The sequence below is a fragment of the Thalassophryne amazonica genome, chromosome 10 (genome assembly GCF_902500255.1).
Source record: "Thalassophryne amazonica chromosome 10, fThaAma1.1, whole genome shotgun sequence".
Taxonomy (NCBI): domain Eukaryota; kingdom Metazoa; phylum Chordata; class Actinopteri; order Batrachoidiformes; family Batrachoididae; genus Thalassophryne; species Thalassophryne amazonica.
The window spans coordinates 23,713,546-23,740,788 of NC_047112.1; the positions used below are offsets into that span (position 1 = coordinate 23,713,546).

The 27,243-nt window shown below is 39.7% G+C and overlaps 1 protein-coding gene across 2 annotated transcripts in view; it reads right to left on the reverse strand.

Annotated features, from left to right (window-relative positions):
* Nucleotides 1–1,570: 1,570 nt before the first annotated feature.
* jak1 (Janus kinase 1) overlaps nucleotides 1,571–27,243 on the reverse strand; it is a 62,029-nt gene continuing 36,356 nt past the window's right edge. Inside the window, exons 12-25 of one of the 2 annotated variants that reach the window (XM_034179558.1) lie at nucleotides 23,419–23,528; nucleotides 18,458–18,610; nucleotides 18,139–18,226; nucleotides 17,933–18,060; nucleotides 17,708–17,846; nucleotides 13,699–13,850; nucleotides 13,445–13,589; nucleotides 12,710–12,798; nucleotides 12,352–12,544; nucleotides 10,914–11,038; nucleotides 4,588–4,760; nucleotides 4,299–4,416; nucleotides 3,885–3,995; nucleotides 1,571–2,910 (exon numbers count right to left, since the gene is read on the reverse strand). In XM_034179558.1, the coding sequence (XP_034035449.1) occupies nucleotides 2,791–2,910; nucleotides 3,885–3,995; nucleotides 4,299–4,416; nucleotides 4,588–4,760; nucleotides 10,914–11,038; nucleotides 12,352–12,544; nucleotides 12,710–12,798; nucleotides 13,445–13,589; nucleotides 13,699–13,850; nucleotides 17,708–17,846; nucleotides 17,933–18,060; nucleotides 18,139–18,226; nucleotides 18,458–18,610; nucleotides 23,419–23,528 (1,844 nt within the window). In that variant the 3' untranslated portion in view covers nucleotides 1,571–2,790. The remainder of the gene's footprint in view (nucleotides 2,911–3,884; nucleotides 3,996–4,298; nucleotides 4,417–4,587; nucleotides 4,761–10,913; nucleotides 11,039–12,351; nucleotides 12,545–12,709; nucleotides 12,799–13,444; nucleotides 13,590–13,698; nucleotides 13,851–17,707; nucleotides 17,847–17,932; nucleotides 18,061–18,138; nucleotides 18,227–18,457; nucleotides 18,611–23,418; nucleotides 23,529–27,243) is intronic. The other variant, XM_034179559.1, reaches the window with a different exon arrangement.

Consider the following 27,243-nt stretch of genomic DNA (forward strand, 5'->3'; position numbering starts at 1 on the left):
CTGTAAAACAGCAACGCCCCAAAACTAAACTGCAACTGAAACCTCTGGATTGGACAAAGGATTTAAAACAGCATTCTGAAACACCAAAGTCCAACTTCAACTTGTTGAAGTTAGGCTGCAGTACAATGAGCTGACCACTAGGCTGTGCACCAGCAATTCTGTAACTGTTTAGTCAATGTTCACATATTTACCTCCAGACTGTTACGTGTTTACAAGACAGATAATATTCTAAGATGCAGATAGTTCTGCAATGTTGTTCCATTTAAGTTTTAAGATTTAACCGTATTAACACAGGGTGCAGTACAGGGTGCTGACCACTAGGATGTGCACCAGTAGCAGGTTAGCAATCTGAAACAATTTGTCAGGTTAAATACAATCATTGTTAAATTTGAAAATTGATTGTACTTTAATAATATTTAATTCTTCCAGTTTCACCTTCCAATACATGTATTTTGAAAATGACTTGTTTTAAAGGGGTCGTATTTTACAAGCTCATTTTGTTACACACTTCCAAAATGTGGGCCGTGCTCACCTGGTGGGCTGCAAAGTTACTGCAGGTGATCCATGAGTGCTCTTTGATTTTTAAATTTGCTTTTAATTTTGTGTAAAATTGTCTGTTTTTAAGGAGTAATAAAATTCACAGAATTATTCATTTATGTGACAGTTATACATACACACAGTAGCGTTGTTTCATGTCAGAATCCTACAAATCTGTGATTGTGGAAGTTGAACGTTTGCTATAAACGTTTATCTTTTGAAAAGCTTAAAATCTCTGTGGCGTCTGGACTCCTCCTTCCTCTCTGAGACACGCTAACACTGCATGTGGAAGACACCTGGATGTTTTGTCTGTTTTTGAAGTTTGGACATGCTGGGGTGCACAGTGTGGCCCCTTTAAATCAGTCTCTAAAGCATTTGGTTTCAGGATGTGGATTTCCTGTGCAGACCCGGTTAGCTGCTTACTGACACTCGTGCGTGATGTAATAGTTTCAACTGAACAGGAAACCTTTTTTTTTTTTTTTTTTTCTGTCTTGCGATGATTGTAAACAAAGAGGCCTCGCTGCCTTTTTGTTTTTCTTCAGAAAATTTTAGCACAAATGTTACACAGCAGCTTCACCGGCAGGTGTTGTTCAGAAAACCTTTCTGTTGCTGTGTAAACGTGGTTTAACAGTTTACATCGACATTCAAATCCAGTCTTACTTTTTAGATCTGGATTGTGTTCATTTTCAATGCCTTTAGTTTTTTTTTTCTGGTGTATTCGGACCCTCGTTTATGCTTTGGCACCATAATTCTAATAAATGATTGTGAGAGTGGACGTGTGATTAGTGAATGTGTGCCCTACAATAATACTCTGTTGGCTGTGGATATACTGTAGATTTGCTGTGCTTATTCTTTGTAAACACTTTGCTTTTTTTTTTTTGACCTGAAATGTACTGTAGATTTTTGCAAAAATTTTATATCGAATATTGTTTTACTGTGAATAAAGTATTTCTAGGAGCAGTTTTAGCATGCTGACATAAACTGTAATATACACACAACACACTGTTTGCAGTAGTTATTGGACTTTACACAGAACAGTGATTTTTATTTATTTTTCTCATTGTATTTATGGACGAACTTCCTATAAGTCATACGTTTCTTTATTTTTGGAAAAATATATAATCATTTGTTATTTTGAGCAGAAGGAATTGTCTTACATTCCTCAATAAAATGTTGACGCAAAAATGTCCCTTTTCTGTTCGTTTTTTTCAACATTCACAGCAATATACATGATCACTGTTTAAATGAGTAAGATACTAATACACGGTTCATAGATCTTATATTTAAGTTGAGTAAGAGAAAAAACTTCTGCTCAAACCACAACAGCACATATAAAGTATCATACATACAGTAAATGAGAATTAAAATGTTACATACAAAATCAAATTCTGAAATTAAAAAAGAAGCCATTTCTCATCCCTTCGTATCCCTCTTCAATCTGGCCCTTACAATATTTCTGAGGCTACAATGTGGTAAATGAGGATAAAAGCAGTTCTACTGCCCCCAAGTGCCCGTCACTGGTATTTACTCATCTCTCCTCACTGACTGAACGACAACCAACACATAAAAGGCTTTGTGGCACTAATTCACTGTAACAAACAGAGGGTTCAGCTCATATTGGAAATATTGTTATTAAGAAGCAACAAAAACAAAATGCAGACGATTCCATTCTTTCCGAATCGCGCTGTATGCGGTTGAGGAAAGCTGACATTTAGACGCTAAACATTACTGGCTGACATTTACTGCAGCTAAATCAAAGTTTCACTGAGTGCATTTGTTCATTTCATTGAATCTGACGTTTTCTGATCCGTGGCACAAAATGCTAAAACCATTCCCCCCCTCTTAGCGTTAATGAGCCTGGCGCTTCTCAACAATCATTGGGGCTTTTACAGCTGTGTAACCGTGAAGAGGTTAAATGGCGCGGCATCGTTAGGAATGCGTCCACATGGGCTCAAAATGTGCACGTTTCTGACAGCACGCGCGGCTAACAGTAATGTCATAATTAGCTCAGCCTGCAGCTAGATGATTTTCCACGCACTTTTGTTTACATTGCGTAGAATAGAGTAATATACTCTAGAAAAGTAAAATTATGATGTGAAATAATAAAATGTTAAAAAATATGGACTACAAATATAGTGGACTAGGATGACAAAAAAAGTGTGGAGCACATACGGTGTCACAAGTAATACTGAAGCTGCAGATGCTGATGAGTCGTTGGTGTTTCGAGTCCCGCAGCCTGAAACGGGCAGAAGCTTAAAGGTTGTTTTGTGGTTGGAGCTGCTGCTGCATGGCGGTCAACTCCTTGATCAGCTGCTCAAAGGAGATCCTCTTTTCAGGCGCGTCCTCCCAGCACCGCCGCATCAGCTCGTACACCTGTAAAGCAATTAAACATCAAACACAGATTCATATCACAAGTTTGATTAGTCATGCCTGAACTCCTTGTCCGTGCAGGTGTGTTCGTGGCACCAATAAGTGTTGGCGGTACGTCTGTCAACAATGTTTATTGGACAATTTAATCATAACGGAATTACAATAACAGCAAAAAAATCTCACTATATTTGATCTTACCATTAAATACATTAGCTCCAATTGTAATTCCATCACTGGGAAATGACACATTTTCAACAATGACTGTCATTTTGTCTCCTATACACTCACCGGCCACTTTATTAGGTACATCTGTTCAATTGCTTATGAACACAAACATAATCAGCCAATCACATGGCAACAAATCAGTGCATTTAGGCATCTAAAGGTGGTGAAGACGACTTGCTGAAGTTAAAACCGAGCATCAGAATGGGGAAGAAAGGGGATTTAAGTGACTTTGAACGTGGCACAGTTGTTGGTACCAAACAGGCTGGTCTGAGTATTTTAGAAACTGCTGATCTGAGATTTTAACACACAACCATCTCTTGGGTTTACAGAGCATGAAACAAAAAAAGAGAAGAAATCTAGTGAGCAGCAGTTATGTGGACGGAAATGCCTTGCTGATGTCAGAGGAGAACAGATGACTGCGTGATGCTATAATGTCAATATGGACCAACATCTCTGAGGAAAGATTCCAACACTTTGTTGAATCTATAACATAAAGAATTAAGGCAGTTCATCCAACTCGGTACTAGCAAGGTGTACCTAATAAAGTGGCCGGTGAGTGTGACATTTTCCTTTCTTTGATCATGAAAAACGTGAACTTTAATCCAGACTGTGTTTGATCCTGAAATAACTGCTTACTCTGAAACCCAATATGATTTTGGGATATCAGTGGGAATTTTTTAGTTTGTTTGTGGCTTTAAATTTGTAGGTAAATAATTTTTTTCATGTACACTTGAGAAAATTTGGTGTCTTACTGGCTCAGGACAGCTACTGGGGCGTGGCAACCTCCTCCCTTCTGACAGCACTTTCACCAATCGCAGGACCGTCATCTGACCGTGGGTTTGACCAATCATCCCAAGGAACAGCTGTAAACAGGTAGAAAAAGTACATAAACACAAAGATGAAGCAAAACTACAGCTTTTTTTTTTTTTAATGCCTAACACATCATAACATTCTGCGTTTTCTTTAACTATCAAGCGTACACTGGTCACTACAGTCCAGTATGAATAACTGTTGCTGTTAAAAGATGACATCCTGCAATGTGTTAAAGTTTTTAGCATCTGCACAGGTTGTGATGTGGGCGGAGTCACCGGTCACACCGCACAAAGATGATCTGAATCTTACATTATGGAAAATAGAAGCTATGTCATGAGAAGCGGCATACTGACCGTCATCGGATTGTTGTCTAGATCACAGTAGGTGATGAGTTCATACATGGTCACGCCAAACGACCACACGTCAGACGCAATGTAGAACTTACAAAAGGTCAGACACTCTGGGGCATACCTGAAACGCACAGAAAGCATCATCTCTGCTCCACCTTTCAAAGCCAGCACTCAACACTTTAATATGCTGTAATTTCTGCCATACTTTGTATTTTACACCTTCAGATGAACCTTCAACTGCAACTTTAAGTCTGTCTGTGGAGTTTTCCTAGTTTCCAGCTTCTCCTCTTACCAGAAAACGGGACTGACATGGTCATCTTTCACAGTGTAGTAGCCCTCGTTGTTCTTGATGCTCTTCGTGAGGCCAAAATCTCCGATCTTCACAGTGTCCTCATTCTCCAAGAGCACGTTTCTGGCAGCCAGGTCCCGGTGGATGTAATTTTGAGATCCAAGATAGTCCATTCCCTAGAAAGAGCAGAACACCCGCTGACTGATGGCAACACAGTTTTCATGAAAAATAAATAAATACAATTTTATAGGTGCACTACCCAAAACAAAAAGATAACTACGAAATCACTCAAAAACAAATAACTATCGAATTCAGACTTTTTTATGCATTTAAAGAGAAGATAAAATGCCGTTATCTGTAAAACACATTTCACAGCTTGTATTTATTATTAACAGTTTGACATCTTTGTCACTGTAGTGTAGAATGATGTCACACATTCGAAGAAACTCCATTTCTCTTCCAAACTTTCTGGCATTTTTGTTTTGTTATTGTTTCAGTCATTTTTGCACCATTTCCACAGTTACAGCGCCCCCATGAAGAAGTGCTGGTTGTGTTCTCTGGTTTTACTTCACAGACTGAATATATCATCAACATGGACAGGACTAAGGACTTTAGACCTTAAACATGAACTTATATTTACCTCCAGCAGCAGAAACACTTGCTGTTTCTTGCTTTTAATTCTGGGCACTCACAAGCCCATTCTCAATATCCTCCCCCAGCCCAGACCCCTGAACCCTCACAGAGTTAAACTGACGTCACCTGGAAAGTGACCGAGTAACAGAGGCTGCACGGGCTGTCTTAATTAGGTGGCAGTGTGTTGGAAGTTTAAAAAAATAACAGGATAAAAGTTTTTTTGTTTTTTGCAAATTTATTAAAAATAAAAATAATAATAATAAAAAAACTAAGAAATCACGTTACACCCTTTGCTCAATACTTTGTTGATGTACCTTTGGCAGCAATTACAGCCTCAAGTTTTCTTGAATATGATGCCACACAATCTTGGTGCACCTCTCTCTGGGCAGTTTTGTCCATTCCTCTTTGCAGCACCTCTCAAGCTCCATCAGGTTTGATGTGGAGCATCAGTGCACAGCCATTTTCAGATCTCTCCAGAGATGTTCAGGCAGATTCAGGTCTGGACTCTGGCTGGGCCACTCAAGGACATTCACAGACTTGTCCTGAAGACACTCCTTTGATATCTTGGCTGTGTGCTTAGGGTCATTGTCCTACTGAAAGATAAACCGTCACCCCAGTCTGAGGTCAAGAGCGCTCTGGAGCAGGTTTTCATCCAGGATGTCTCTGTACATTGCTGCATTCATCTTTCCCTCATTCCTGACTAGTCTCCCAGTTCCTGCAGCTGAAAAACAGCCCCACAGTGAAGACTGTAGGGATGGTGCCTGGTTTCCTCCAAACATGATGCCTGGCACTCACACCAAAGAGTTCAATCTTTGTCTCATCAGACCAGAGAATTGTGTTTCTGATGGTCAGAGTCCTTCAGGTGCCTTCTGGCAAACTACAGGTGGGCTGCCATGTGTCTTTTACTAAGGAGTGGCTTCCGTCTGGCCACTCTACCATACATGCCTGATTGGTGGATTGCTGCAGAGTCCTTCTGGAAGGTTCTCCTCTCTCCACAGAGGAATGCTGAAGCTTCAGGTTCTTGGTCACCTCCCTGACTAAGGCCCTTCTCCTCCAATTACTCAGTTTAGACGTGCAGACAGATCTAAGAAGAGTCCTGGTAGATCTGAACCTCTTCCATTTACAGATGATGGAGGCCACTGTGCTCATTGTGACCTTCAGCACAGAAATGCAGCAGAAATGTTTCTGTACCCGTGTTTTGGAGGTCTACAGACAATTCCTTTAACTTCATGCTTGGTTTGTGCTCTGACATGCACTGTCAACTGTGGGACCTTATATGTAGACAGGTATGTGTCTTTCCAAATCATGTCCTAGCAACTGAATTTACCCCAGCCGGACTCCAATTACAACCCCAATTCCAATGAAGTTGGGACGTTGTGTAAAATGTAAATAAAAACAGAATACAATGATCTGCAAATCCTCTTCAACCTATATTCAACTGAATACACCACAAAGACAAGATATTTAATGTTCAAACTGATAAACTTTATTGTTTTTGTGCAAATATTTGCTCATTTTGAAATGGATGACTGCAACATGTTTCAAAAAAGCTGGGACAGTGCTATGTTTACCACTGTGTTACATCACCTTTCCTTCTAACAACACTCAATAAGCATTTGGGAACTGAGGACACTAAGTGTTGAAGCTTTGTAGGTGGAATTCTTTCCCATTCTTGCTTGAGGTACAACTTCAGTTGTTAAACAGTCCGGGGTCTCTGCTGTCATATTTTGTGCTTCATAATGTGCCACACATTTTCAATGGGCGACAGGTCTGGACTGCAGGCAGGCCAGTCTAGTACCCACACTCTTTTACTACGAAGCCACGCTGTTGTAACACGTACAGAATGTGGCTTGGCATCATCTTGCTGAAAAAAGCAGGGACGTCCATGAAAAAGACTTTGCTTGGATGGCAGCATGTGTTGCGCCAAAACCTGGATGTACCTTTCAGCATTGATGGTGCCATCACAGATGGTATGGGGGTGTGTTAGTGCCCATGGCATGGCATAACATACTATCACAGATGCTGGCTTTTGAACTTTGCACTGGTAACAATCTGGATGGTCTTTTTCCCCTCTTTTGTCCAGAGGACACAACGTCCATGTTTTCCAAAAACAATTTGAAAAGTGGACTCATCAGACCACAGCACACTTTTATTAAATTAACCTGTTCACCTGTGGAATGTTCCAAACAGGTGTTCGTTGAGCATTCATCAACTTTTCCAGTCTTTTGTTGCCCTGTCCCAGCTTTTTTGAAACGTGTTGCAGGCATCCATTTCAAAATGAGCAAATATTTGCACAAAAACAATAAAGTTTATCAGTTTGAACATTAAATATCTTGTATTTGTGGTGTATTCAATTGAATATAGGTTGACGAGGATTTGCAAATCATTGTATTCTGTTTTTATTTACATTTTACACAACGTCCCAACTTCATTGGAATTGGGGTTGTAAGCTGTCGAAACATCAATCAATCAATCAATCAATCAATTTTTTTATATAGCGCCAAATCACAACAAACAGTTGCCCCAAGGCGCTTTATATTGTAAGGCAAGGCCATACAATAATTATGTAAAACCCCAACGGTCAAAACGACCCCCTGTGAGCAAGCACTTGGCTACAGTGGGAAGGAAAAACTCCCTTTTAACAGGAAGAAGCCTCCAGCAGAACCAGGCTCAGGGAGGGGCAGTCTTCTGCTGGGACTGGTTGGGGCTGAGGGAGAGAACCAGGAAAAAGACATGCTGTGGAGGGGAGCAGAGATCAATCACTAATGATTAAATGCAGAGTGGTGCATACAGAGCAAAAAGAGAAAGAAACAGTGCATCATGGGAACCCCCCAGCAGTCTACGTCTATAGCAGCATAACTAAGGGATGGTTCAGGGTCACCTGATCCAGCCCTAACTATAAGCTTTAGCAAAAAGGAAAGTTTTAAGCCTAATCTTAAAAGTAGAGAGGGTGTCTGTCTCCCTGATCTGAATTGAGAGCTGGTTCCACAGGAGAGGAGCCTGAAAGCTGAAGGCTCTGCCTCCCATTCTACTCTTACAAACCCTAGGAACTACAAGTAAGCCTGCAGTCCGAGAGCGAAGCGCTCTATTGGGGTGATATGGTACTACGAGGTCCCTAAGATAAGATGGGACCTGATTATTCAAAACCTTATAAGTAAGAAGAAGAATTTTAAATTCTATTCTAGAATTAACAGGAAGCCAATGAAGAGAGGCCAATATGGGTGAGATATGCTCTCTCCTTCTAGTCCCCGTCAGTACTCTAGCTGCAGCATTTTGAATTAACTGAAGGCTTTTTAGGGAACTTTTAGGACAACCTGATAATAATGAATTACAATAGTCCAGCCTAGAGGAAATAAATGCATGAATTAGTTTTTCAGCATCACTCTGAGACAAGACCTTTCTGATTTTAGAGATATTGCGTAAATGCAAAAAAGCAGTCCTACATATTTGTTTAATATGCGCTTTGAATGACATATCCTGATCAAAAATGACTCCAAGATTTCTCACAGTATTACTAGAGGTCAGGGTAATGCCATCCAGAGTAAGGATCTGGTTAGACACCATGTTTCTAAGATTTGTGGGGCCAAGTACAATAACTTCAGTTTTATCTGAGTTTAAAAGCAGGAAATTAGAGGTCATCCATGTCTTTATGTCTGTAAGACAATCCTGCAGTTTAGCTAATTGGTGTGTGTCCTCTGGCTTCATGGATAGATAAAGCTGGGTATCATCTGCGTAACAATGAAAATTTAAGCAATACCGTCTAATAATACTGCCTAAGGGAAGCATATATAAAGTGAATAAAATTGGTCCTAGCACAGAACCTTGTGGAACTCCATAATTAACTTTAGTCTGTGAAGAAGATTCCCCATTTACATGAACAAATTGTAATCTATTAGACAAATATGATTCAAACCACCGCAGCGCAGTGCCTTTAATACCTATGGCATGCTCTAATCTCTGTAATAAAATTTTATGGTCAACAGTATCAAAAGCAGCACTGAGGTCTAACAGAACAAGCACAGAGATGAGTCCACTGTCCGAGGCCATAAGAAGATCATTTGTAACCTTCACTAATGCTGTTTCTGTACTATGATGAATTCTAAAACCTGACTGAAAATCTTCAAATAGACCATTCCTCTGCAGATGATCAGTTAGCTGTTTTACAACTACCCTTTCAAGAATTTTTGAGAGAAAAGGAAGGTTGGAGATTGGCCTATAATTAGCTAAGATAGCTGGGTCAAGTGATGGCATTTTAAGTAATGGTTTAATTACTGCCACCTTAAAAGCCTGTGGTACATAGCCAACTAACAAAGATAGATTGATCATATTTAAGATCGAAGCATTAAATAATGGTAGGGCTTCCTTGAGCAGCCTGGTAGGAATGGGGTCTAATAAACATGTTGATGGTTTGGATGAAGTAACTAATGAAAATAACTCAGACAGAACAATCGGAGAGAAAGAGTCTAACCAAATACCGGCATCACTGAAAGCAGCCAAAGATAACGATACGTCTTTGGGATGGTTATGAGTAATTTTTTCTCTAATAGTCAAAATTTTGTTAGCAAAGAAAGTCATGAAGTCATTACTAGTTAAAGTTAATGGAATACTCAGCTCAATAGAGCTCTGACTCTTTGTCAGCCTGGCTACAGTGCTGAAAAGAAACCTGGGGTTGTTCTTATTTTCTTCAATTAGTGATGAGTAGAAAGATGTCCTAGCTTTACGGAGGGCTTTTTTATAGAGCAACAGACTCTTTTTCCAGGCTAAGTGAAGATCTTCTAAATTAGTGAGACACCATTTCCTCTCCAACTTACGGGTTATCTGCTTTAAGCTACGAGTTTGTGAGTTATACCACGGAGTCAGACACTTGTGATTTAAAGCTCTCTTTTTCAGAGGAGCTACAGCATCCAAAGTTGTCTTCAATGAGGATGTAAAACTATTGACGAGATACTCTATCTCCCTTACAGAATTTAGGTAGCTACTCTGCACTGTGTTGTTATATGGCATTAGAGAACATAAAGAAGGAATCATATCCTTAAACCTAGTTACAGCGCTTTCTGAAAGACTTCTAGTGTAATGAAACTTATTCCCTACTGCTGGGTAGTCCATCAGAGTAAATGTAAATGTTATTAAGAAATGATCAGACAGAAGGGAGTTTTCAGGGAATACTGTTAAGTCTTCTATTTCCATACCATAAGTCAGAACAAGATCTAAGATATGATTAAAGTGGTGGGTGGACTCATTTACTTTGAGGCTGTCATTCTCAGCATCTGTGTGGATGTTAAAACATCTCAAGGATGATTTTGTGCTTCATGGCAAAGATTGTGAATACTTATGTACATGTGATTTATTAGTTTTTTATTTTTAATAAATTTGCAAAAATCCAAAAAGCAAACTTTTTTTTCCACATTGTCATTATGCCCATTACTGTATGTAGAATTTTGAGAGAGAGAGAGAAAAAAAAAAAAGAATTTCATCCATTTTGGAGTAAGGCAAAATAAACAAAATGTGGAAAAAGTGAAGCCCCGTGAATACTTTCTGGATGTACTGTATGAACCACATGTTGCAGCAAGTGCACACTCGCTCGCGCGCGCGCGCACACACACACACCAATCATGCTCATCTCCTGGAAAAGCCCAGAAACAATCTTATGCAAATATGTAAGCTGCTGCTCAGCAACTGCCAGCAGCAGCCGTTACCTGACATATCTGGATGGAGTAGCTGAGCAAGGTGTTGAGACTGATCTTATTTTTCTTCCTGGGCAGGTACTCCTTTAAACTGCCTAATGGGAGGTACTCCATGATGAGCTTTACAGCCTGGCCACCTGAAAACACACGTGAAGGGGGAAAAATAAATAAATAAATATCACAGCTTCAGTCAGGTTAAAGGTGCTGAAACACACACTGACAATGCGCCTCCATTTCACTAAAACGATTTGCAAACTTGCAACTAGCAGAAAGTGTGTAAGGGAACTGATTCCTCTTCTTTTCCCCCCCCCCTTAAGTTTGCCAGACATACTGCAAAGTGCAAAAGGCACTTTGGGCGACTCAAACAACATGGAGACCTTGGGGGGGGGGGGGGGGGGGGGGTTGCCATGTAGATATGAAGGGTTCATTGTAAGGTTATGAAAACATTGCTTCATTGCTGCAGGTAATTACACAAATGGACACAGGGTCATGAATGATACATTTCATTTCTGCTCAAACACACCTAAATCCTACACACTGTAGCTTAAACAAAACAGACATAAAAAAAAGGGGGGGGGGGGGGGGATGGACTTGCTTACAATCTCCAAAATTCAAATGTTTGAAAATTAAGATTTTGGCACAGTGTACAAAACCTCTTTCCATTTCTGCACTCACCTGATTTTGCAAGTAAATTGACACTTGCAAAACACTTTGAAGTCAATATGAACTTAAGTTTGCAACAGAAAATGGGATGATGTACGTCAGTGATGGTACGTACACTACGTAATAACTCTGTCTTGGCCTCAGCATCAAGGCCGATTTGAGGCCTCGGTTTATTTACTTTTTTTATTTTTAATAAATAAAAAAAACTAAATAAAAACTTTTTTCACATGTAGAATTTTGAGCAAAAAAATTAATTTCACCTATTTTGGAATAAGGCTGCACTATAAAAACAATGTGGAAAAAGTGAAGCACTGTGAATACTTTCTGGATAAAACACTGATTTATACTGTGAAAAGAAAAACTGCAACTCAATCAAAATGCGTATGGCTGCTGAGCTCCATGTGTTTAATCATTTCAAAGAGGTTTTTTTTTTTTTTTTTTTTTTTGAGATTTTAGTGCAAAATATAGTTTTTATATGCATGTTTACTGATCCCAGGCGAGTTGGAAACCCAAACAGCAAGCCAGAATAAATTAACAAAATAAGGAGGTGGAGAAAAGAGAAAAATGCAGAAATTGAAACTGAATTCCTCAACGTCTTTGCAGTCTTTAAGAAGTTGAAGCTTTTTGTGTCTGTCTGCCACTACTTTTAGTTTTTGAAAAGACTAAATTGTGAAGCTTCACTCATTACAGAACACAGGCTTCAAAGACGGCAGAACAGATCGACTGTGGTGTTACTCTGAATAGTTGTTATTTACAGCACAAGTTGGATCCAATCCCTCAGTCTTACCTTCCTCTTGGCAGATACCCTTGTATTTGACAATATTTTCATGGTACAGCGCTTTCAGGATGTCGATTTCACACGTGAGGTTGCTGCCCTGCTCCTCTCGATTCTCAGGTTTCAGCGACTTTACTGCCACCAGCTCACCTGTTTTATCGCCTCGAGGATCGTAGCGGCATAGCTCCACCTTACCGAAGTGACCCTATGGGAAAGCATCAAACAAGAAGCTCGAGTCACCAAATGGGGCGAAGAATCACTGATCACGTGCAGGACACTCAAGTTATAAACTGTTTAACATTAAGAAGACGTTCATCTTAAACCGTGCGAGAGCCGTAAGATCTGCAAAAGTATCACAAATCCAACTTACTTCTCCCAAGTCTCTGATTTTCTTGAGGAATCTCTTTTCAAACACTGTTGGATCCACTGGCTGTGTCATCTGGTGCTTGAAAGATATGTCTGAGATAAAATTAAAAAAATAAATAAATAAAGGGAAGGGGGGAGATCAACATATTTTCTTCAAGACTTTAGTATTTTCTGTCTTTGTGAAATTATCTGCTTCAGCTGCACTTCATGGACTACAAAAGCTTTTCCTTCTTCCAAAACTTATTTCAAATACATTTTTAAAATTCTAATTTTGTGTAAATCTGCATATTTCAATTAATAAAATATAAGTTTGGATTTTACTGTAGTTATCAAATAATAGCACAGTAACAAGTTTAAGCTTGAGCAGAAATGATTTCAGTATCCAAATCTGGCCAGCAGGTGGCAAACTGAGGCGCATTATTTGGCTATGGGGCCCAGCCCAGGGGAAGCTCAGAAATAATGAACTGAGTGAACTTCCTCCTGAACATCGAGTAAACAGTGCTTTCTGCACTGCTACTGCTTACTAGGCTGCAGCAAAGCAAGATACAAAACATTCAGCTCATATTTCAACACTGTTGCTCTCTCCACCTACACTCAGTCCATTTACACTGCGACCTGCAAAGATCTACAGGCTTAATGTGGCGTTTTCCATCTTAAAGAGGCTTTTCAAAGCCACAAAGCAGAAAAGCTTTGTGAAATGTAATTAATGGTGTATAATGTAGACGGCACAGAGACGTACTCATTCCTTCAGGCATGTCTCTGACGATTGCCCTGAAAAACGGTCTCATCTTGAAGTCGTAGTTCATGCAGCTGGTCATCAGTTTAGCCAGCTCCCTACAGTCTGGTGTGGGCAGCTGGTACTCCGTTTCGTAGAACCGCTCTTTCTGCTCAGCACAGACACAATGCGCAAGCAGAAAAAACTCTGCTGTTACCGGTGAAGAGAAAAAAAAAATGCACATCACCACCAGATTTATCTGTACAGGTGCACCTCACCTCTGTCAGCTTCTTGTCTTTTAGTGGGATCTCTCCATCATAACAGATCTCCCATAGGGTGGTACCGAATCCCCACTTATCAGCTGCAACGCTCACAGAAGCGACGTTCTTCACACACTCCGGAGCGATCCAGGGGATACGATGCACGCACTCTGCAGAGAAATGGAAGCTTCAGTAAAGCTAAAGCGTAGGTTTGTCCAGCGACATCTGCATTAAAGCAACGATTACGTGATATGTCTGAAACCTACTGATAGTCTGGCTGTAACAGCAGACCACCCTCATGGTATCAAAGTCACAGTCCATCTGGATACAGAAGAAGTCGGCTCTATGCCAACTTGGACCAGGGTGTGAAGTGGGCCAGGTGTCGCAGACCGAATGGTCCCGCCTAAAACTCGGTCCGCCCTGCCTTCACTGCGCATCCATCATTAGCTGCGGTTCATTGATCATCACCTCATTTCTAATTAAAACTGCACTCATCATCTATCTCAACGACAGATATCTGAAGCTTTTGTACAACAATCATTTCCACATAAATTCAGCATTATTTCATCATAAAAGACAGATGAAGCAATCAGTGAGCCGCAGCTACACAAGCTGCTAGCTGATGTGTTCACTGCACGTCGGACATTTCAAAGCGTCACCGAGTTTCGCCTCGTTTCTGCTTAAAACTGACTTTAGAATGATTTAAGATGTTTTACCTTGTAATCTGATGGTTAATAATCCATTTGATCACTTTGGGTGAAGAGGCTCTGTCTTAGACGAGCGGCTGAGCTCAGAAATGACGCATGTGCAGTAGAGGCAGGGCGGACCGTTCGGTCCGAGATACTGGGGCTAACCTTACCCCTAACCCGGGCCAAGCTTGCAACCTGAGCAGAGTTCTCCAGAGGGCAGAGTTCTCTCGTTACCATACCCCTCACACAGGTAAAAATGATGGAATAATAACGCTTGAAATGTTCAGCGACTGTCTTGAGGAGTTGCTGATCTATGTTGTGCCCACCCACCCACACACACACCCACCCTCCATCATATATTCCCCCCAAAGAGAAATCTGACAGAGAAGGAAAAATACAGGAATATCATGCTGTGCATGACAAGAACACTGATCTGAAAGATGGCGTCCTCACCTTATATCGAGTAAGAATTGTACTTCATACCATAAAAATTTAATTTTGTTACTCCAGAAAATAATTAGTATGCTCACAGAATGTGAGAAAATAGAGTTGCAGGTTTCCAGGCTAAATGCCCCCTGCTCCCTCCAAAAACATCATACTTTGGGTCAATCAAATCTGGGCCTTTATAGGATCTGCACCAAATTAAATATATTGCTGAAATGTCTCATAATGCGTCAATCAATTTCTGAGAAATTGATTAAAAAGCTGTTAAGCAGTGCTGTCTGTCAATGTTAAAGAAACTTTGTCAAATCAAATCTACTCCAAAAGTTCATGGTTTCCTCTGTGGTTCATTCCCCACCCTTCCACCAAGTTTCAAGAAAACTGCTTCAGTAGTTTTGTATAATCCTGCTAAAAAACAAATAGTGCTGAAACGGTATTTTACCTGGTCAAGGTAAAATACATGTGACCAATATAATTCATAGATGCTGCACAGCTGATTTTTTTTTTTTTTTTTAAAAACAGTACATAGTTTGGCACATGGGAAATATTAAAACAAATTCATTGCCAATTGTGAAGATTCAAACTTTTCTTTTTAAGCATTTAACAATTCCTTCAACTTGAATGTGTCACCTGAATCTTCCTGCTGTTGATGCATTTGAAATTCAACTTTGTGATTAAATATTGACGTAATTAAAAGGCGGTGAGCTGAGCTGGACCTGAGCTGGAACCAAGAGCAGGGATGCTGTAAAGAGTCCGACTGGGCGAGCAGCTGGCTCACACCTTTACTGACTCCACCCAACAAGTAAAAGGTGACATCAGCCATCTGAAATAGTTCACGTTGACTGGAACACGGATGAACTGACTGGCTGCCCTGGCTGCCCTCCACATATCCATAAGAGCAGGTGTGCACGAGCTAAGTGCTCAGACCGGAATGAAGGAGATGGACTGGAAAAGGAGATGGTTTGAAGAAAGACAGAATAAAAAAAAAACATGTTTGAGGGAGTGAATAATGGATTGGAGGTTGAAGATAATGATCAGAGATTGCTGAGAAGAAAAGAAGGTTCCCAAAAGGTTTGTCAGTGGCAAGACAACAGCTTTTATGTGTTCAATCAAGACGGCGTGCAAGGACACTGATGGATAACAGGCACACTGGCTGATTGGAAAGTGATGCACAGAGAATGCAAAAGAGTTCTGGGAACACACAGGGAGGGAGGAGCATTCCCAGTGCACGGTGACGGACATTCGCTCAGAAACATTTCCAATCTGTCCCATCGTTTGTCGATTTGTCTGAACAGTGACAGTTTTTAGCTCTAATAGACACGTAGAAACATGAGGCGCCTAAGAGAAATGTCCTTGTCAGGACGTTTTCCCTGAACTCAGAGCTAGCTTCTGTAAACAGAATTATCACTCAAGAAGGAAATGCACCCAGAACCACGTGAATTGATTATATGACAAGTTTCATTCTTACTGCAATCAATGTCTACGTATGTAACTGCTCTATTTTTTTTAACTGGCATGTTGCAAGAATATCAAGAATAGACACCAGCAAAAGCAAAACTTAATGAAAAAAAAAAAATCCAGTCAATGTTGGCTCCCCTTTGCTTTTTCATATATAATTATTTATATTTCTCTATATATATTTCATATACAAAATATACAATTAATATTTTATTTAAAATAAGAAAACAAACATAGCTGTCACATGTGCTCCATTTTTCTGAAATTTAATACAGAATGAATCAACTGTCCACATCAATCGCTTTACTGAATGTAATGAGATCTGTAATCAATTGCTCAGCCATACTAGTTGCTTTTATGTTATATATCAGCAGTGGTCAACTTCTGTAAATGGAACTAGCAAATATGACTTATTACATACAATAAAAGTCCACGTATCTGCCATTTAAGACAATTATTTTCCTTCATGCACATCTTAATATGATATGCTACCACTGTGTGAAGTTTTGTTGAAATCCATGAAATGTTTGCAAAGGAATTATGCTTCTTAATTGTCTAAGTTTTTGTCCACCCCTTAGGCAAAGGTCCACTTTTAAAGACACATAATAATAATAATAATAATAATAATAATAGTTTTCTGTATTTTTTTTAAAACAGCCACCAGCATTTAATCAATGTCAATCAAGTAAGTAACTCAAGAGTGTTATAGTATTACTACTACAGTGCTACACTTAGTGGATGTGGTGAGCCATATTTATGTAATTTTTTTTTTTTACTATGGTATTTTGTATAAATGAATAAAATAAAATAGTAAAGGAGCAGCTTCTACACTGTATACCCTGTCCGATAAAACTCCAGAACTACAAGGACATTTGAGCACATGTGGACTCGAATCAGGGACCTCACCAAGGTCTTCATAAAGGAATTTAAATGTTAACTTTATAAATACTTAATCAATTAAGATTGATTGATTGATTGATAAATACTTAAGGCTTTGGAAGACTCATCGTTCTTATGTGCGAGTTGTATCAACATGCATATGTGAGAAGACTCAGATATACTGAGTGCATGATGAGGGCCTCTAAGAGAGACACAGCAAGAAGTGTAAAGCGGGGGGGAGTTTTTAAGTTTAAACTGCTGAACCAGAGGAACAGGTGTCACAGGATCAAGTCTGAACCTGATAGTATCAGTAGTTTAAGCGTTAGACAAGTAGCCCACGTCAACATTAAACTTCTGTTGGTGGAGTTGCAAAATGTCTTTCGGATTACATGCCACCCCAATGTGGTTGTCCTTCCATTCAAGTGTCATTTATAAATGCTGATGCAGTAAAAGTTGAAGTTCCTGCCAGAAGTTCATCTTATGGCATTGTTTTTACCCCCAGCTGGGTTTCACTTTTTGTAACCCTGTGTGCGTTTGTGTGACGTGTACTTTGCCCTCACCCTCTCTGGTGAGCACTGTGATTGGGATTCCTGGATCGCTGAGTTTGATGAAGGGCCCTCCTTCATCGTCGCCAAGTCCATCCCGGGCCAACAGGATGTTCTTGGCACAAACAAAACCATGAACCAGCTTTTTGTCCTCCTAGAAATGTGCACACAAATATGAACTACGTCAACACTACAAATCAAACAACATGCAGGTCATCTTGGCTGCAGTTCCTCGCTCACCAAATAGCTGAGCGCTGAGGCGAGCTGCTTGGCAACCTGGAACTTCCATGGTGTGCTGAGCAAGTTCTGCTGTCTCCTCATGAACACGTCCAGTGGTCCATGTTGGACAAACTCTTCCACCATAATATCTGTTTCACACCAGCAGTGTCAGAGATCAGGCGTGCGCGCATGCACACGCACACACAAACAGCTTGAAATGCACTTACTCTCCTGGTGGCGGACACACACTCCGTACAGCAGTACAATGTGTTTGTGGGACACCTGACGCATCATGCTGGCCGTCTCAAAGAAAGCCTGTCCGAAAACAACAAAAAAAAAAAAAACACACACACACCACAAACTACCACTTCATGAACACAATACCATATTTAAAGCTAGTTTTTCAAAATTTTGAATATTAATCAGGAAAAAAAAAAAAAAGACCTAATAAGTAAGTAGCTTTAAGCAGGAACAGAGCTTTCAGATTGTAGCAAGTCCTCAAAAAAAAAAAAAAAAAAAAAAAAAAGATACTGGAATCTGTCTCACCAAAGAGATGTCCCTCTGTCCAGAACCCAGCACTTTCAGAACCACCTTGACTTCCTGGAAGGACGAGTAACCTAAATCATCCTCCTCCTCATTCTTCACCCTCAGTGTGCCCGAGTAGATGTTAGTTCTTGTACCACGACCAAGGTGTTCCACCTGAACCGCAGTCAGGTTAGAAAAATAGAAGTTTTATTAAAAATGCTTTCCTCTGGGATCAGACATGACTACAGCAAGAAAAGGGCTTCTATCAGATATATGGATCTGAACTGATGGCATTACAACTTACAGTTCAACACACCTGTTACGAAGGTAAGAAAAAGAGCGACAGGGAGGTTATCAAGCACTGCACTGTTTGATATACATTTTTAAAAACTCAATTTGCGTGTTATATAATTTGACATCCAAACACAATGGATTGGAAGGGGGAAATGACTGTAATTGTAAGTATGTTGACTGAGTTGAGCAAAATACGAATCAATGATCAATCAATCAATCAATCAATTTTTTTATATAGCGCCAAATCACAACAAACAGTTGCCCCAAGGCGCTTTATATTGTAAGGCAAGGCCATACAATAATTATGTAAAACCCCAACGGTCAAAACGACCCCCTGTGAGCAAGCACTTGGCTACAGTGGGAAGGAAAAACTCCCTTTTAACAGGAAGAAACCTCCAGCAGAACCAGGCTCAGGGAGGGGCAGTCTTCTGCTGGGACTGGTTGGGGCTGAGGGAGAGAACCAGGAAAAAGACATGCTGTGGAGGGGAGCAGAGATCGATCACTAATGATTAAATGCAGAGTGGTGCATACAGAGCAAAAAGAGAAAGAAACAGTGCATCATGGGAACCCCCCAGCAGTCTACGTCTATAGCAGCATAACCAAGGGATGGTTCAGGGTCACTGATCCAGCCCTAACTATAAGCTTTAGCAAAAAGGAAAGTTTTAAGCCTAATCTTAAAAGTAGAGAGGGTGTCTGTCTCCCTGATCTGAATTGGGAGCTGGTTCCACAGGAGAGGAGCCTGAAAGCTGAAGGCTCTGCCTCCCATTCTACTCTTACAAACCCTAGGAACTACAAGTAAGCCTGCAGTCTGAGAGCAAAGCGCTCTATTGGGGTGATATGGTACTACGAGGTCCCTAAGATAAGATGGGACCTGATTATTCAAAACCTTATAAGTAAGAAGAAGAATTTTAAATTCTATTCTAGAATTAACAGGAAGCTAATGAAGAGAGGCCAATATGGGTGAGATATGCTCTCTCCTTCTAGTCCCCGTCAGTACTCTAGCTGCAGCATTTTGAATTAACTGAAGGCTTTTCAGGGAACTTTTAGGACAACCTGATAATAATGAAATACAATAGCACTTTGAATGACATATCCTGATCAAAAATGACTCCAAGATTTCTCACAGTATTACTAGAGGTCAGGGTAATGCCATCCAGAGTAAGGATCTGGTTAGACACCATGTTTCTAAGATTTGTGGGGCCAAGTACAATAACTTCAGTTTTATATGAGTTTAAAAGCAGGAAATTAGAGGTCATCCATGTCTTTATGTCTGTAAGCAATCCTGCAGTTTAGCTAATTGGTGTGTGTCCTCTGGCTTCATGGATAGATAAAGCTGGGTATCATCTGCGTAACAATGAAAATTTAAGCAATACCGTCTAATAATACTACCTAAGGGAAGCATGTATAAAGTGAATAAAATTGGTCCTAGCACAGAACCTTGTGGAACTCCATAATTAACTTTAGTCTGTGAAAAAGATTCCCCATTTACATGAACAAATTGTAATCTATTAGACAAATATGATTCAAACCACCGCAGCGCAGTGCCTTTAATACCTATGGCATGCTCTAATCTCTGTAATAAAATTTTATGGTCAACAGTATCAAAAGCAGCACTGAGGTCTAACAGAACAAGCACAGAGATGAGTCCACTGTCCGAGGCCATAAGAAGATCATTTGTAACCTTCACTAATGCTGTTTCTGTACTATGATGAATTCTAAAACCTGACTGAAACTCTTCAAATAGACCATTCCTCTGCAGATGATCAGTTAGCTGTTTTACAACTACCCTTTCAAGAATTTTTGAGAGAAAAGGAAGGTTGGAGATTGGCCTATAATTAGCTAAGATAGCTGGGTCAAGTGATGGCTTTTTAAGTAATGGTTTAATTACTGCCACCTTAAAAGCCTGTGGTACATAGCCAACTAACAAAGATAGATTGATCATATTTAAGATCGAAGCATTAAATAATGGTAGGGCTTCCTTGAGCAGCCTGGTAGGAATGGGGTCTAATAAACATGTTGATGGTTTGGATGAAGTAACTAATGAAAATAACTCAGACAGAACAATCGGAGAGAAAGAGTCTAACCAAATACCGGCATCACTGAAAGCAGCCAAAGATAACGATACGTCTTTGGGATGGTTATGAGTAATTTTGATCAGTATTGTCTTAATGAAACCCAATCCAAATCTTTTGGTTTAATGTGGCAGATATACTTTGTTCGTTTCTCCTCGTTTTTGCTCCTTCACAAGGTTCAGATGGCAACAGAGTATCGTGTACTGGCTCCTTCAGATAATATAAAAAAAAAAATAAAAAAACACAAAAACACAAAAAAACTAGTATTAAAAAATTAGGTCAATGTTCTGGCAAGCAACAAAATAAATTTATTATAAGTACTGCATAAAATCTGTTTATTGCAGCTACTCAATATTAAAGAACTTAGACCTGATCATGACCTTTAAAAATAAATAAATAAATAAAACAACATCCACTGCTAGGAGTAACTGAAGCATTCATGTATAACTCGCACTCATAAATAGGGGTGGGTGTCTTTAGCTAAAGCTTATAGTTAGGGCTGGATCAGGTGACCCTGAACCATCCCTTAGTTATGCTGCTATAGACGTAGACTGCTGGGGGGTTCCCATGATGCACTGTTTCTTTCTCTTTTTGCTCTGTATGCACCACTCTGCATTTAATCATTAGTGATCGATCTCTGCTCCCCTCCACAGCATGTCTTTTTCCCGGTTTTCTCCCTCAGCCCCAACCAGTCCCAGCAGAAGACTGCCCCTCCCTGAGCCTGGTTCTGCTGGAGGTTTCTTCCTGTTAAAAGGGAGTTTTTCCTTCCCACTGTAGCCAAGTGCTTGCTCACAGGGGGTCGTTTTGACCGTTGGGGTTTTACATAATTGTTGTATGGCCTTGCCTTACAATATAAAGCGCCTTGGGGCAACTGTTTGTTGTGATTTGGCGCTATATAAAAAAAATTGATTGATTGATTGATTGATTTAGGCACTTCATGATTTGATTCAATTATGATTCAGAGGATGGCAATTTGTCAATGCATCCTTTACCCTCCCTCCTCACCCACACAGGATTTCTTGTTTCCTAATTGTGAGACTACTTAGTATTTTTTTTTTAATCAAAGCATTTGTCATTATGAAGTTACTTCCAATACATTCTTTAACAGCTCAGCTTATTTGCACCTGTGTGGCTCTCATTCACCGATTCTAAATTCTAAAACCCAGGGGTCCCCCCCCATCCCACCTACTAAAACCACCTCTGTAAGTGTGGCTTCAGACTGACTCGTGTTTGGATTATTACCACTCCAGTAAACAAGAGAGAGAGAAAAAAGAAAGAAGTCAGACTCACATCTGCACCTTCTTTCTACATTTATGTTCACCTCATGTTCACCACAAGTTTGCGCGAAGTTCGCGCAAAATTTGGTTAATGGTTAGGGAGACCACAGTAAGGACATAATTCTCCGTATATTTAACTTAGCAATTTTCCTGAATGATGATAGACTAGTGGCATATATGATCCTCAGATAAAATAAAGACAGTGTAGTCTGCCTATTAAAACTTCTGGAAAAAAAATTTCAGGCAGTTATACTTCCCAACAACTTTCAGTATCAGTTTCACTTTCAGCTTCATACCTCATGCCATTCTGTTTGTTCCACAAATTAGCACAGACTACAGAATTTGGAGAGGAAACATCTCTCTCTGCCTTCTACTGTGTTAAGAGTCAACATAAACAATAAAGTGTATATTAACAATTCTTTGAAATCATCAATTTAGATTTTTTAAAAATGTTTTTTGAAGAATTTCAAAGCCGTGGTGGTCCCCTTAAATATATTTGGATTTTGCTGAAATTTCTGTTGTAGTAAATTTCTTAGGTAGTGTAACAAAATAAACCTAGGGACAAGGTGATTTTCAAAATAAATAATGGGGAAATGATGCACCCTAACACATATACGCCGAGACAAATTGTGACGGTATATAGCCCAAAAGTTCAGTATGGGGAAACCTGGTATATGATTATACATATAAATTTTTTGGAATAAATTGCACAATTGTTCAACACTGATATGATGTACAGAGTCCACAGTGAAAATTTTAACTGATAGATTGCCCAAATATAGGAAATATAGTATATATTATGTACATCCATCTTGGCACACATATGTTATAGTGTTTGCAAAAAAAGTAACGGACACACTGCATGTACAGATAGTGATTATTATCCCACATCCTAGCATGGCAGGATAATAAATACCAGGAAAATCTCTATGTTAAGAACTCAAAAAGTGGTGTACAAATAATTTCCTGCTCACTTGGAATTTAAAAATTTAACCCAATTTATAGAAAAGCAAAAATCTAAATGTAACTTCCCAAGAAATTTGTTACAATTTCATTCATGTATTGCCACAATAAATAAATAGTGAACTCCTGTGCAGGCTGTTTGTTTTCCTTATTGCAGTGATAATCACCCAGCATGGAGCTGTGCCTACAAAGTAAAAATAATACAACAATGCATGTCTCTCTCTCACACACACACACACACACACACACACACCCCCATTGGAATGATCTATTATACATCCCATGAAAATATACAGAACCCCCTAATGCCTTCATTTTATCATCCAGAGACAGAAGGCAGTGATAAAACGACAAAGAATAACCACACACGGCGTACCTGTTCGATATCCTCCTTCAGAATACGATGGAAGCTCAGCTGGGTGTCTTCAATGGATGAATGTGGGGTTGGTGCTCGTTCTTTCGTCACGATCAGCAGATTAGAAATCTCTGCAACACAAAAATATACACTTAAACAGTATTTGTAGATCAGTATTTTAGCAACTAATAAAATGCATCTTTCTACATGAAAATCAAGTTGTTTTGAAACTTATAATCACTTACTGGGAAGCTCAAGTTACGGTTAAACTGTTGAAGTCTGTAGTTTTAATTCCACACAGCAATCAAAGCATTTTATATAATAATTTCAAGCAGAAATGAAATAAACTGCACAGAATTGCATTTTGCAGGACTAAAGGATTTAGCTTACACACATAGACACCGTTGTCAAGTTTACATGTGGTACAACAAACTTTCACCAATTACGTCAATGTGGCAAACATGTGAACAACAATTCAGGCCATCTTACCATAGCAATTCAGTTTATTTTTTCCTCTATGTACTGCTCTGTGTGTGGGCGGATTAAAGTGAAAAGAAAAAAAAAGTGTCTGCTTGTTACCGTGCTATTTGTGTGCGTTTGTTAGGCTGTCTGTGGGTGTTTCAGAGCCGATGTTGCTGACAAAACCAACACAATGTGGTTTAAAAAGTGAGAAAAAAAAAAACCTCCACTTGATCAGCATCACATTGTCAGACAGTGCAAAACATCTTTCTAAAGCATGCAACTGTTGAGTTGCTTTGTCTGATCACATCATGAGCGCACACTAGCTTAAATCAGGTCAGAGAGTATGTGCTGGTGCTGTGCATCACCACAACCACCACAGTACAGAACCAACCTGGGTTGTGATTGACAACCAGCCATGCAAACAGTCTGCATGGATGTTACACCTGCGTGCTGAATCACACTCAGGTAAATGTCAGATGGCCGTCGTGTTCTAGCTGACATTACTATCAGAGAAGCAAGCACATATGCACAGAGGCGCGCGCACGCTCACACACACACACACGACTTTCATAATGAGTTGTTGAAACCCTGAGTAGGAGCAGACAAATGACAGAAGAAGAAAGTATAATGACTGCTGCACACCACAGAAGGACCGGATTTCCAAGATGCACACATGAACATCTCTAGGACACACCCAGGGAGCCCTGGGGGAGAGTGGGGGAGAAAAAAAACAAAAAACACACAGTGGTGAAAACCCTACTGTATGTCCACACCATATCAATCATTCCCACAGTTTGATTAAATTCTTCACACAAGAAATAAATAAAATCATTTTTTCAGCCTAAATGCACAACACATGCATTCCCACATCTGGTGACAAGCTGGTATGAAGCGCTTGCTGACAAGCACAGTAGTGTTCAGAATAATAGTAGTGCTATGTGACTAAAAAGATTAATCCAGGTTTTGAGTATATTTCTTATTGTTACATGGGAAACAAGGTACCAGTAGATTCTCACAAATCCAACAAGACCAAGCATTCATGATATGCACACTCTTAAGGCTATGAAATTGGGCTTATTAGTAAAAAAAAAAAAAAAAAAAAAAAAAAAACGGCAGAAAAGGGGGTGTTCACAATAATAGTAGCATCTGCTGTTGATGCTACAAACTCAAAACTATTATGGTCAAACTGCTTTTTTAGCAATCCTGTGAATCACTAAACTAGTATTTAGTTGTATAACCAGAGTTTTTCATGATTTCTTCACATCTGCGAGGCATTAATTTTGTTGGTTTGGAACCAAGATTTTGCTCGTTTACTAGTGTGTTTGGGGTCCTTGTCTTGTTGAAACACCCATTTCAAGGGCATGTCCTCTTCAGCATAAGGCAACATGACCTCTTCAAATATTTTGACATATCCAAACTGATCCATGATACCTGGTATGCGATATATAGGCCCAACACCATAGTAGGAGACACATGCCCATATCATGATGCTTGCACCACCATGCTTCACTGTCTTCACTGTGAACTGTGGCTTGAATTCAGAGTTTGGGGGTCGTCTCACAAACTGTCTGCGGCCCTTGGACCTAAAAAGAACAATTTTACTCTCATCAGTCCACAAAATATTCCTCCATTTCTCTTTAGGCCAGTTGATGTGTTCTTTGGCAAATTGTAACCTCTTCTGCACATGTCTTTTATTTAACAGAGGGACTTTGCGGGAGATTCTTGCAAATAAATGAGCTTCACACAGGCGTCTAACTGTCACAGCACTTACAGGTAACTCCAGACTGTCTTTGATCATCCTGGAGCTGATCAATGGGTGAGCCTTTGCCATTCTGGTTATTCTTCTATCCATTTGATGGTTGTTTTCCGTTTTCTTCCACGCATCTCTGTTTTTTTTGTCCATTTTAAAGCACTGGAGATCATTGTAGATGAACAGCCTATAATTTTTTGCACCTGCGTATATGTTTTCCCCTCTCCATTCAGCTTTTTAATCAAACTACGCTGTTCTTCTGAACAATGTCTTGAACGTCCCATTTTCCTCAGGCTTTCAAAGAGAAAAGCATGTTCAACAGATGCTGGCTTCATCCTTACATAGGGGACACCTGATTCACACCTGTTTGTTCCACAAAACTGACGAACTCTCTGACTGAATGCCACACTACTATTATTGTGAACACCCCCTTTTCTACTTTTTTTTTTGCTGGAGGTTTCTTCCTGTTAAAAGGGAGTTTTTCCTTCCCACTGTCGCCAAGTGCTTTCTCACAGCGGGGTCGTTTTGACCGTTGGGGTTTTTACGTAATTATTGTATGGCCTTGCCTTACAATATAAGGCGCCCTGGGGCAACTGTTTGTGATTTGGCGCTATATAAATAAAATTGATTGATTGATTGACTAATAGCCCAATTTCATAGCCTTAACAGTGTGCATAACATGAATGCTTGGTCTTGTTGGATTTGTGAGAATCTACTGAATCTACTGGTACCTTGTTTCCCATGTAACAATAAGAAATATACTAAAAACCTGGATTAATCTTTTTAGTCACATAGCACTACTATTATTCTGAACACTACTGTACATGTCTGTCTGAGCAAGCAAAAACTATTCTTTGCTCAAATGTATTTCCATGTTGGTATTATCCACATAACTACAGAATAATGTCTCTCACTCACTGAAGTATCTGCTCTCTTAATTTGCCATGCACAGACTGCTCAACTAGGCACAGCACAGGAAAATTCCATCATGCATGTGCAGTCGTGTTTTGAGCCCTCAACACATTGAAATGTGGTTTTGCTGTATATTTTTTACCCCCTCTCCATCACTCCAGAGCTCTGCATCAAACACATTTGAGACAACGTGCTGCACAGCTCCCGTCCATCACCTTGTAGACAACGGCAGGGGCACATGCTATACTGTAAATACTGTGTGTTCTGCAATACGCTTCTGTGTTACAGTGATACATTTATGATACAACAATATTGCATCATAATTACTGCAGAGCGTATAGTCGGCTTTAAAGTGGGCAAGTCTCATTCCAGGTTCTTCCTTTTATTAAAGCCTTTACAGACAAGCCTAGAAACACAGATGCAACAAACTATGTAGACTTTTTTGACACACATTGCTAAGTGTGAATACCTCCATATTTTCTAATACACAATGCTGCATTCCGGGAATGTACTGAGGCATGCTATAGGGTGTGTGTGTTCTTTTTTTTTTAAACAAGGATGTTGCATAATATTTCAAAATGCAAAAACAAGATGGAACACTTGATGTTTATCTTCCTCTGCAGTAGACATGCCTAAACCATTAACCATAACAGTTCAGCATTATGATGTTAAACAACACACACACACACACACACACCTTTCCCTCTTTGAAGTAAACAGAA